The sequence below is a fragment of the Delphinapterus leucas genome, chromosome 6 (assembly GCF_059928025.1).
Source record: "Delphinapterus leucas isolate spDelLeu-1000000601 "Yukka" chromosome 6, BTC_Dleu_Yukka2, whole genome shotgun sequence".
Classification (NCBI taxonomy): domain Eukaryota; kingdom Metazoa; phylum Chordata; class Mammalia; order Artiodactyla; family Monodontidae; genus Delphinapterus; species Delphinapterus leucas.
The window spans coordinates 123,905,470-123,917,253 of NC_143134.1; the positions used below are offsets into that span (position 1 = coordinate 123,905,470).

Sequence of the window (11,784 nt, forward strand, 5' to 3'; positions counted from 1 at the left end):
TGGGCAAGAGCGGGAAGGCACAGGCCCCGGGGTGCCCGCAGCGCCCCCCAAACTGCCCAGTGAGCCTGGACCCATGCCTCTGCAGAGCTGGGACCGGCCAGCCGGTCGCGGCTCTGATACCCTTGCCTCCCACCCGGGATGCCCAGTGGTGCGGCCTCCGAGGACGGCGCTTCCGTTCACCTTCCAAGTGGCTCTGTGGGGTGTGCACAATGGGGTCTCTGTGTGCCGAGCCCGGCCGGGTGCCAGGCCAGACAGGCAGGCTTCCCGCCAAGGGGGGGCGGGGCGCCAGGCCCAAGGGAGGAGAAAGGCTGGCACCACAGCCCTGATCCCTGGCCATCTTGGGGGGCAGGACTCCCAAAGTGCCCAGGCTTGGAGAGTGGGAGAGCACACCCCCATCCCCTTGAAGTGCCTCACCCTGAGGCCAGCGAGTAAGCCGCAGCAGCATGTACCCCGAGGCACCCCCTTCCCCGCCCAGGCAACACTCGGCTGGAGCTTTGGCCCCGAGAGGCCCAGGGCTGTCCGGGCTCCCCGATCAGACAAGAAGAGACTGCTCCCACTTTCCTCAGCACAGCACTGCCCCCCACCCTCCCAAAGCCCTCTGCAGAAACGCGGAGGCTGCCCCCCGCCCCTACACAGGAGCTCGAGCTCGAGGGGCGGCAGGGAAGGAGTCTGCATTCTGGGAAGCCACGCATAATTAATCACCCAGCATTAATCCACCTCCCCAACAATAGCCACTGCATTTCCACTGAATCCCAGCTGTCGGTCTCTGAATGAAAGGAAACAAGATTTAGGGCATCAAGCGTCGGTGAGGCTTCTGCAGGAGAAAAAAGGCCCCAAAAAGCAAAAAAAAAAAAAAAAAAAAAAAAAAGTAGTGCGCATTCATTAGCGTCTGACAAAGACACAATGCACTTTGTCCATTAAACTGCTCACAGACCTGCTTAATTGGCTTCAGTCTGGGGAGGGTGGGAGGCAGTGGAAGGAGGGGCTGCTTGCCCACTGGCTGGGCAGCAGTGAGCCCGGGCTGGGGGTTGTCAAGGGAATGGGTCCTCAGCAGTTGGAATGAGGGCGCGCCACTTCGGCAGCCTGGGGAGGGGGGCGTTTCTCCAGCCACCAAGCACCTCCTCATTATTCCCATCAGGGACGAACTCAAGTTGAAGGGCATCAGCCACAGCAGAAAAACTTCCCTAAGGCTGACTGGTACTCAGAGGCAGGCGGCCAGGCAGTAGATTCTAACCAGATTACCCGACCACAGACCTCAGTTCACAGCTGAGGACCCAAGGCTGGGAAGGTGAAGGGCCAGCCGGTTAGGAGGCCAGAGCTGCAGATGCCAGGACAGAAACCAAGTTTCTGGCAGACACTCCCACCCCCACACCCAACGGAGGTGGGCACAGCCAACAAGACGAGTTCCAACTTCCCTTCCCCAACGTCACCTGAGGCCAGAGAGAAGTAGGCCGGGAAGGCAGAGGGCTGGGAAGGGTGGGTTTGGCTTTGAAATTGTCAGTTTCTTGCTGAGAGGCATCACCTGCCCAGGAGGCGCTCACCTGCCCAGAAGAGGTACCTCCCGGTTGGCAGGGCGGTTGGCAGGGCGGTGAGGGCTGGGCCTCTCTACAGATGCTCCAGAGCCTCCCCGGCAGGTCAAATTATTTCTCAGGGACTTCGGAAAGAAATGGGGTGCCAGCGATTCCCACCTAGCTCCCCGGGAGCCTGAGGTGGCCCACAAAGGAGCGCTCCATCCTCTACGGGCCAGGCCAGCTCCGCACGCAGCATAATTGCTGGTGATTAGGTAATTGCCAGACTTTGTCCAATAAAACCAGCACGTGACCCGCCCAGCCTCTGGGCCGCCTCCAGAAGACAATGGCCCAGTGTTCTGTCCCTGCTGGCCCGCTGCAGGAGGCCGGGGCTCTGCTCCCGACAAAGCAACAGGTCCCTGCAGGGGCGCATACTCACACACAGGCCTCGGTGCCGTTGGGGAACACTTCACACTTCCCGCCATTCAAGCAGGTCTCGCTGGGCTGGGAACATCGCAGGCCTGGGGGGAGGCAAAGGGAGACGTCAGCCTGGCCAGCACCCCAAGGGGCACTGCCCACCCCTCACCTCCTGTCATGCGGTTGCTGGGGGCCAGGGGCCCCAGGAAGCCTGGCATGAACCCCAAGGGGATTTAACATTCCGCCCAGAGTTCTGGGGTCAGCAATGGAGGGAGGGGGAGCCCGTTGATGGGGGGCAGGTGGCTAGGTCATGCTCAAAGTGGAGGCGGGGTGGCCTGAGACGCCTCGGGGACAGCAGTGGAGGAAAGCTGGGATGACCCCGGGCCACGCTCCCGAAGTTCTCACTCCCCACCCCGTCTTCACTGGGGACCCTGGCTGGGCTGAGGCCCCTATCCAACCACCAGGATTGTCTTGCTGTTCAAACAAGTTCTTCGAGGGGGCGGCGCTGAGTGGGGGGTGGGCAGCCCTGGCCACACTCAGCTCCTCCGCTCGTGGGAAAATGCGACAGCTGCAAGGCCCGCTGCCCCTCCCGCCAACAAAGCGCCGGCCGGAGGAATCAGAGCGGCCCATTGTCGCGCCAGGGCCGCCTCCTGGGGCACCGGGACTGCACCCCAGGGACCGGGCCGCGCCTCCACGCCTCCACCGACACCCAATACCAGCTCCCCAGGGCGGGCATCTTCAGTGGCAGCCCCCCCCCACCCCGACACACACCCAGGGGAGGGGGATGGAGATGCTCCATTTGGAAGGAATTCGACCCCACTCCCTGGAAGGGGTCAACCAGTCAAGCTCTCGCCTCTTCCTCTTCCCAGGGCTATGTAATTAAGCCCCCCATGGGGGCCGGGGCGGGGTGTGACACCGAACCCTAACTTCAGGAACCGGGGAGCTAATGCTCCCTCCGACTTTTGGGGGAAGAGAAGAATTAATCACCATCCGATTCCTCGGAGACCCTCTTGATGTGAAGTGGAGACAGGAATGACCGACCCCCACACACGCCGCCCCCCCCCCGCAAGGTTTCCAAACTTGAACTCCACAAAGTGAAAGCCCCACCAGTAGCAGCTGTCTTCCGCACACGCGCCCCCCTCCCCAAACTGTGAGCCGGGATGGGGGCAGCGACCCGGCGTGGGGAGGGGACACCGCGGGCGGGGCGGCCAGGAGCCCGGGGACGCCTGGGTCCGCGCCCCTCGCCCCGGCCCTGCTCAAACTCTCTTACTCGGGAAGGAGGCCGGGCCCGCCGGGCCCGCCCAACTCCCCTCTGCCCACCACGCCCGGCGGCCGGGTCCGGCAGTGCGGCTTCGTAAAGACCAGCGCGGCGCCCCGGACCCCACGCTCCACGCTCCACGCCCCAACATCCGCCCCCGGCGCGGGCAAGAGGCGAAGAAAAAAGATAAATGGCCCCAAAGCAACAGGAAACCAAAACCGACTCGATTCAAATCGAAAAGTAGTAGGCAGCTCGTCCGCCCGCCCCGGCGGCGAGCCCCACGCGCGGTATGGCGAAGGACGAGCCCAGGACTGGGTCTCCCGGGCCCCCAGAGGCCCACGCCCGGCTTCAAACCCGACTTCAAACCCGGCCCCAAACTCGGTTCCAGGAGCAAGCCGCGTGAGTCCGCCCCGATGGGGCAGGCGGAGCAGGGGAGGGTCAGTCCTTCTCCCCGAGCCCGGGACTCCGGCCCCTACCCTGCCCCAGGTCGCCCGGTCCCCCTCCCCACCCTGGCCGCCCGCTCCCAGCCACCCGGGGCGCGCGCCTAGGGCGCTGCCAAAAGTTTCCGAAGGCGCGGAAAGTTGCGGGCTCGCGGCGGGCGGTCGCCTACCTCGTGCGGCGAGCGCGGGCAGCAGCGCCAGGCAGAGCAGGGGCGCCAGGAGAGGCGGCATGCCTGCCCGCCGGCTGCCCGCTGCGCCCGGTGGCGGCCTCCTGCGCCCGGCCGGCGGGGCTCGGGCGGACACGCGCGCTCCGGACTGTCCCACGGGCGGTGGCGGCCCGCTACTGCCCTCTCCTTCCTGGCTGGAGGGCGACGCTGCGCTCTGGCGACCTCGCCGGCCCGTCTCCGCGCCCGCGATCGTTCCTCCGCTGCGCCCGCGCTCCGCGCCCCGCACCCCGCACCCCGCACCCCTGCGCTCCCTCCCACGGCCGAGGCACTAGTGAGGCGCTGGGCCGCCGTGCGCTCCGCCCCCGCCCCGCAGGCCCCGCCCCCGGGTCCCGCCCCCGCCGATCCCTCCGCAGCCGTCGCCCCCTCGCTGGCCGCGCCCCTCCGCGCGCCTGGAGCAGCCCTGCACCTCCTTGGGGTGGGGCGCGCGTCCCGAACCCGGGTCCTCCGGGGTTGGGGGCCGCGGTGGTGCGGAGCGGGGTCGGGGTCCGGCCCTAGGGACTACTTCTCGTTCGAAAGTTTTCGGAGGCCAAAAGTTTGGTCCGTGGCTGCGGAAGGATCTGGCTCTGTCCTCAGCCGTGCTCGGCGACAATTGACAACGATTTACATCTCAATAGCGGAGGAGGCGCGGGGCGATTGGGGAAAGGGTAGCCTGCGGGAGGCCGTGCCCCGCGAGGAGCTGGGCCCCGGCAGGTGGGGAGGAGCTGCCGAAGCCCCGTCTGGGGGACCCTGGGAGGCGAGCTCTGGGAGAAGTCGCGCCCTGGGCAGTCCTGGGTGCACCCCTGGCCCGGGGCTCCAATCTTAGGAGCCCGTGGTCGCAACTTTAAGCCTCTGAGAGATCGAGCGCAGACACCCGTGGCTGTGAAGGTTGGGGCACTTGACCCTGAGGGATGGTGGCACCAGGGCCGCAGCCTCTGCGAAGGGGGCTCTGGGTGCCCCCAAGGAAGCATCCTGGGGCCAATGCCTGACGCCTGGCCAGACGGATTGCGCACCAGCTCCCCCAGGAGGGACCCGCCTCTAGACGCCCCTTGGTCACTGTCCTACCCCTTCTCGGGCGCCTCCAGCCTAAGGAGCCGGGCAAAGCACCCGTGGGCCGAGCAGACCTGGTGCTAGCGCTCACGCAGCCCTGGGCCCCTCCCACATGCTCCTTCCAGATGATTTATTTCTCCACCACGATGGCAGATTTGGACATCCTGTACCAGCCCGGGTTAAGTGCTGGGCGCCCAAAATGCCTGCCATAGACCCTACTAAACCAAAGTTTACAGCCTCGCACTGGGTACGGGCACCACCCTGTGTTGCGGCGGGGGAGGCTTCCTGGAGTAGGTGATACCAGAGGGGAGCCTTAACGGCTGAGAGGGACCTAGCAAGGTAAAGGGTCCCGGGCAGGAGAGCCCTCAGGAATGCAGAAATCCCAGAGGCTGGCTGAGAAGCAGCCCTTGCCAGGGAGGCCCAGAGAGGTGGGCAGAGTGGGGTTGCCAGGTCGTGGGCAGATCGCACACCTGACCCCAGCCCGCCTGCCCTTGGCACACCTGTTGCGGGGCACTGGTGGCAGCTGGGCTGCTTCTGGGAGCACAGGAGGGACAGCCGGTCCGGGCCCCCCGGGCAGCTGCCACTGGAGCCACCCTGGCCTGCCGCCTCCCAGAAGCTGGTGGCGCTTCTCAGAGCCTGGGGTAACTTCTCTTGGGGTCAGTGCCCAGGAGAGGAGGCGTCTGGAGACAGCAGAGATGTTTATAGAATGGCAGCCAGGAAGCCTGGAGGAGCAGATTTTCCATAGAAGGAAGAGGGGGGTTGCGAAGTCCCTCCATACCTCCCTCCAGCTCACAGTCTCAGGGCTCTGCACACCACAGCCCCTTCGTCTCCCGGGGGTGGACTGAGGACCTCAGGCCAGGCACTCCTCCGGGGCCATTGCCTGTGTGCCCTCCATCAGAGCTAGCATCTCTGCCGATAGGCCCCAGGCCGAAAGTGAAGGCCCACCCAGCCCTGGCTTGGGAGCAAGTTCTCAGCTTTCCGTCAAGGGGCAGCCCTGGCAGAGGGCGCTCGGGAGGAGGGGAGTCTTACCTGGGTCTGCCCGGCTGTGCCCAGTACCCTGGGCCTCTGCCCAGGAGCTGGGTGCTCTCATTAGCCCGTGGTACAGACAGCGCAGCTAGGCCTCCCAAGCTTCTAAGCCCTGTGCCACCTGCTTCCTGGAATATCCCATGGGCAACTGGGGCCCCCGAGGAGACCCTGGGAAAGCCAGAAGTGCCTGGGGCTGGGGAGGCGCCTGTGTGAGGCCAAGGACAGGCCCTGGGCCGGGCGTCCCTCCCCTCCAGGCCCTGGCAAGTGGGCACGGAGCTTTTTCGTTCACAAATTCACAAATTAGGCCTCCCCTTCTCCTCTCTTTATCAAGCTTCCCAGGCCAGGGGGTTTGAGGGAGGAGAGGACTGGGGCGTTCCCATGGCCTAGATCCTGGAGACCTTCTCTTACAGGATGGGCAGCTTAGGGGCAGCCCTGGTTGGGGGATGTTGGGGAAGATAAGGAGAAACAGGGAGGGGAGGGGAATTTGGGGTGCTGGCCGCTTCCAGAGCCCAGTGCGAGGGTGGGGCCTGGGATGGCCAGAAGTTGAATCAGGGTATGGCAATGGGACACCACTTTGGGCTTCCTGGCTGGCTTATGTTGGGCGCTGGGGCCAGGTTCGCAGGGAAGTTCCCTGCACAGGCGCTGAAGGAAGAGCCCCCAAGCTGTCTGAAGAAGCTGGGACCAGTGGCGGCGAGGCTGCAGGCCCGGCTCCCAGGGGTGAGTGTCCAGCGGTCACTTTCTTCTCCAGGGTCTAGCTTGCCGGGCCCCAAGGGGGAGAAGGCCCTCACGCTCTACACCCGAGGCTGAGCTGGGTCAGTTCCCCTGTCTCTTGCCTCCAGAGATACAAGGATGCCATCGTCAGGATGGGCTGAGCTGACGTTGGCCCATTCCTGCCCCGCAAAGAAAACCCACCCGAGCCCCCTCCTGCAGGGGGTCCAGCATGACTTGGCCTGCTTGGTGGGGGGGGGGAGCATGTTTAAAGCCCCCCCCCCGATTCTGAGGCACAGCCAGGCTGAGACTCCTGGTCCTGGGGCCCCAGCTCCTCTCTTTCCTACAATGGTTGTTCCTGGCACTTCAGATGCGCCCCTGTGACCCCCCGCAGCCCGGGGGTCGGGGTAGCGTGATGCACGTGACTTTTCCGAGACGTTGTGACAGGACTGGTTCTGGGTCACCCAGGTCCCCGCCTGGCTCTGCAGCAGGCAGATGGGCTCCGGAAGCCTGTGGCAGGCTGTCTGTGACCACGACAGGGCCGCTCCCGCCCTGCCCTCGTGTGCTGCTGACAGCTCGGTGTGGGTGATGGCGGCCCTGAGGCAGAGGAGACAGGGTGTCGGGAGGAGGGGTGAGGGCTCGGGGCGGGCCTGGGAGTGAGGGGCCTGTGATGGGCACACCGGCCTGACCGGATGGGGGTCATACCAGCCAGGGCAGCTGTGGGGCGATTCCAGAACACCAGGGGTAGGGCTTGTCCACCTTTGGAAGTTAATTGTCAAACGTATCTGAACTGCTTGCAAAGAGAGAGCCCAGGGGCCTGAGACGTGTCCAGCCTCCTACCCCACCACAGCCAGGCCCAGGCCCGGCACCGGACTCTGTGACCAGCAGGCCCACTGAGGGACCATCCCTGCTCCCTGGGCTCAGTCTCCTCCACTATCAAGAGATTTTCGAAGTCCTGTCTACCTTTTTCTACTTGAAACCAAGCCAGAACATTTCCAGAGGTTTGAGCGTTTTTCCTGGACGTGGTTTCAGTGGCTGTGTGGCGTGGCTTCAGGTGGACGGGCCAGGGCTGGCTCCCCAGCCCCCTGTGCTGGACCCCGGGCTGGGCGTCCCTGTGCGCTTACGTGTGGAAGCTCCGCTAGTTCCTCGATCTTCTTTCCCAAGGTTGGATTCAGGCCGACGTTGGAGGACCTCCCTTTATCCTGAGAAGGGAAGGGGCAGGCTGGGGACCACAGTTTGCTTTCCTGCCAGCCCTCGCCCCCCCCAAGCAGGGATCCACTGTCGCCCAGGCCCGGATGTGCACCCACCTGTCTGTGTTGGGAGTGGGCCGGTTGGGGCCACCTGCAGGTGCCGGCATTTCCCCTGGGCCAGCTTTGCCAGGCCTGATGGGGGAGGCCCCCTGGTGCCCTGCATCCCAGGCCACCTGCAGTGGGTCAGTTCCCCGCTCTGCTGTCTGCGTGTCGTGTCCTCTGCTGAAATGACCCCACCCTCAGCGGCCTTCACCTCCTCCGGGAAGGTGCCACAGAGCCCCTGGGCCCCCCAACTACTGCACCATCGTACGGTGTTCCTTGGTGGGCGCGGTCCCAGATGTAAGGACCTGCCACTGTGTGTCCTGCCCCTTCCAACAGATGCAGACGGACCCACGGCTAACAAACAACTCCGTAACGCGGGACCCTGCACCAGGCCCTGCCCTGCTGAGGGCCCTGTCCACCTGTCACCCACAGTGGTCACTCCTTGGAAGCCCCAAGGCCTCTTGGCAGCTCAGGGCCAGGAAGCAGGTTGGCTGTGAGCCGCCCTGCTGCCCACGAAGCCAAGGAAGGAAGGTCAGCATCTCAGAGGCAGGCACAGAGCCTGGGAGCGTGTTGCCCGGGCAAGTCCCCTGACAGGTAGCTGCCGCCCTGAGCAGGTGAGTCGACGCGGCCCAGCTGGTGTGGGCTCCGAGGGCCGCGGGACTGGCCCCGGTCCTTGTCATTTGAGGAATGGGCTGTGGGGCAGCCAGAGGAGCACAGGCCCTGGCAGAGACCAGGAGCCCCTGGACTAACTGCTCAGGGCACTGACCCCAACGGCAGGGGGCCCTGGGCCTGGTCTCCCAAGCTCTGAGAAGGAGGGGCCTGCCTGGACCTCTCCAGGCGCCCCGACCCCCTCAGCTGCCCACAGAGCCTGGGCGGAACTGGGCCTGGGGTTGGATCACTCAGGGTTCGGTGGCCCACCTCTGGGTGCCCCTGGGGGACAGCCGGCCTCAGAGGAGGAGGAGCCTGCCCAGACTCCAGGGCACTCCAGGCTGGGCCTGCTGAAACCAAGGAGGGACCCCGGCGGGGCGGGGCTGGGCTCGAGCTGACCTCTCCTGGCAGGGGCTGGCAGAAGGGCTGCGGCAGGGACGCTGTCACCCTGCCCACTTTATGCACACTGATGCTCTGAGGGGACTGTGGAGCCCAGCCCAGTCTAGGTCTCCCCCTCCCACCCCCCGGGGATCCTGGGACCCCTGCAGAGCCGGCTGGGAGTGGGGCTGGCCCTGCTGGCTGCAGCTCAGAACTTTCTCCAAAGAGAAAGGGCCCCGAGGGGGGCGGGGGTGGGGGCGGGGGTGGGTGGGAACTGCTTGGCCCCATCCCTCAAGCTTCAGTAGGAGCCTCTGCAGACCTGAGTCACTCACCCAGGGAAGAGCCGGCCAGGCTCCCTCCTCCCCCCACTTCCCTCTCCCCTTCCTTCCTTCTTTCCTTCCTTTTCCTTCCTTCCGTCCTCCCTCCCTCCCTCCTCCCTCCCTCCCTCCCTCCTTCCCTTTCTTCCTTTCCGGGGTTAAAAATAGCTGGAAATTACCTTCTAAAAAAAGTCCATTTTTATTTTTACAGGGAAGGTATAGGCTTCTCACAGCAAACTCTTTCTGCCCCAGCGGGAATTGCTGGAAGGAAGCCAGGAGTCCCCTCAGACCGTTTGTCCCCCGTACTCTCTGCACCACGCCCCCATCCCCACCGGCTGCCCTGTCCCCCAGGCGGGCCTTCGAGGGGAGCCTCAGCCCCTCAGCAAGTTTCTCAGGGTTTCTTCCCATTTGCTCCAGACACATTTAAACATGTCTAGGGCTTCCCCCTCCCCCATACTCCCCCCAGCGGCCCCCTGCTACAAAGAAAATGCGCCTGGAAATCAGGGTTTGGGTTACAGGGAGCGCAGGGAATCGCGTTCCCGAGGTAAACGGAGCACAGGCATTAGCAGGTACGGCACATCTGTGAGTTATTTTCACGTCTCCAGGGGGAAGGGAAAAAACCCCAACGATCCTTAAGTAAGACCAGAATTCTTCTATATTCCTGCCTTGACAGCTAAGGAAACAATCTGCCAAAAACCAGAGGCGCTGCCGAGTGTCGGCGTGGGAATGTTAGTTTAGTCAGAGACTTGCTCTGGGCCATTTAAATAAAAACAGGCACTTTGGTGGCAAATGCCAGTGGGCCGAGCCTGCGACTGGAGCTTCTGCGATCCAGAGGGGCTTTTGCAACCCCCTCTCGCGTCCCTTTTTCCTCGGCCTTTCCAGCCTCCTTATCTTCATAATCAGGATCTCGTGGGTAAACATTCATTGCAATAATTCTCAAAAATCAGCAAGGAAAGCCGTCTTTCACGTGGCCCCAGCTGGAGAGAGGACCGCTCAGCCGTCGGAGCCCGCCCCAGGGGCCTGCAGCCGCTGGAGGGTCTTTGCACAGCATAAATCAGACCGACTATCACTCAGGCACAGGGAGGATAAACATGCTTCAGCACTGTGGGAACCAGCAGGCCGTGATGGGATTAGCTTGCAGGTTCCCAGGGGCGCGCGGCCTTTGGGGGGGCCGCCGCCCCTCCTCACCTCCATGCGGGACCTGCCGGGGTGTCTACTGTGCGCTGAGCATCTGTGTGGGCACCCATGAGGCTGGGGTGAAGGGCCTCATGGGTTTTTTCCCTCTTTGGTTCCCACGCATCTTGTGGAAGGAAAGCTGGTTCCCATGCCTGTGGGCAGGGCTGAGAAGGGGCGACAGGGGCCCAGGGCTCTGCTAGTGCCGGGGGAGTGTGGGGGAAGTTCTCCCTCGGCCACCCCCCTGCTGTGCAGGGCACTGGGGGAGAGGGGCGCCTCCCCCCCTCCCTGGGGACCCTGACTCGCGGGCGGGTCCGTCCTCCCTTCCCCAGAGCTGGGGGTCCTGAGTATGCTTGGACTAATGTCTGTTCCTCACTTAGAACAGCAAGGCTTGGGGTAAATTCAAGGGGAGAAACGTGACGCAAAGCAGACGCCATCTGTGTGGAGACCCCCGTGCTCTGCCCCCGCAGCCTGGGAGCCTGGCAAAGCTGGGGGCAGGGAGAGGCCTTATCACTCCGACGCCCGACCCGGCAGCTGCAGGGGGCCAGCGGGTCCCAGAGGACCTGAGGCGGTGTGCCGTCCATCCATCCGTCCGTCTGTCTGTCCCTGGGCCTGGGCCCCTCACCCGGCCGGGGCTGCAACCCCCAGGCATCAGTTGCGCAGCGGTGTCAGTGCTAGGAGGCCACCTGAGCCCCGACCTCTGAGCCCCACCTGAGCCCGCGGCCCAGCTGACCCCCAGCTGAGAAAGGGACCGGCGCCTGGAGCACAGGGATGCCACGGCAGGGGGTTAAGCCGGGGTTTGAGAAGATCTCTGGCTCTGCGTCGAGCAGGACGGGTGCCCTGGCCAGGGAGGTGAGAGGGCCTTTCGTGGGCTCAGAGGACATCGCTCCTTCCCGGTTGTGTGACGGGGCTGGCGGGAGGCGAGCGCTGGGTGCCGCTGGGCGAGGTCAGCTCAGGAGTCTTCTCTGAGGAGGCGACCGTGGGGGTGGGTGGAGGCAGAGACCCCAGGAAGTGAGGGACGTCTGGGCAGAGTGGCCCCAGCACACCCAGCTCTGCTCCCACGGGGACCGGCCACGGGTGCCAAGGGCTCGCTTGTGCCTTTAGCCTGGTGGCCCACGGTGGGCCTTTGGAATAAAATCGGACAAGTCCGACATCGTCCACCGGCCCAGTCTCCCTCACTGTGCCCGGCTCTGCCCGCCGGGAACAGCTCCTCGTTTTTCACTTGCCACTCGTGGGTGTTATGAGCTGAACTGTGTCCCCCAAAGATGCATCGGGTAGTTTCCTCCTGGAACCCATGGATGTGACCTTACGTGGAAATAGGGTTTTTGCAGATGTGATCAAGTTAAACTGAGGTCCGACTGGAGTG

The 11,784-nt window shown here is 64.4% G+C and overlaps 1 protein-coding gene across 2 annotated transcripts in view; it reads right to left on the minus strand.

Annotated features, from left to right (window-relative positions):
* Positions 1-4,079, minus strand: part of NOTCH1 (notch receptor 1) — a 46,948-nt gene extending 42,869 nt beyond the window's left edge. Inside the window, exons 1-2 of one of the 2 annotated variants that reach the window (XM_089914017.1) lie at positions 3,794-4,079; positions 1,948-2,029 (exon numbers count right to left, since the gene is read on the minus strand). In XM_089914017.1, the coding sequence (XP_089770143.1) occupies positions 1,948-2,029; positions 3,794-3,854 (143 nt within the window). In that variant the 5' untranslated portion in view covers positions 3,855-4,079. The remainder of the gene's footprint in view (positions 1-1,947; positions 2,030-3,793) is intronic. The other variant, XM_022578160.3, reaches the window with a different exon arrangement.
* Between the last annotated feature and the right edge of the window lie 7,705 nt (positions 4,080-11,784).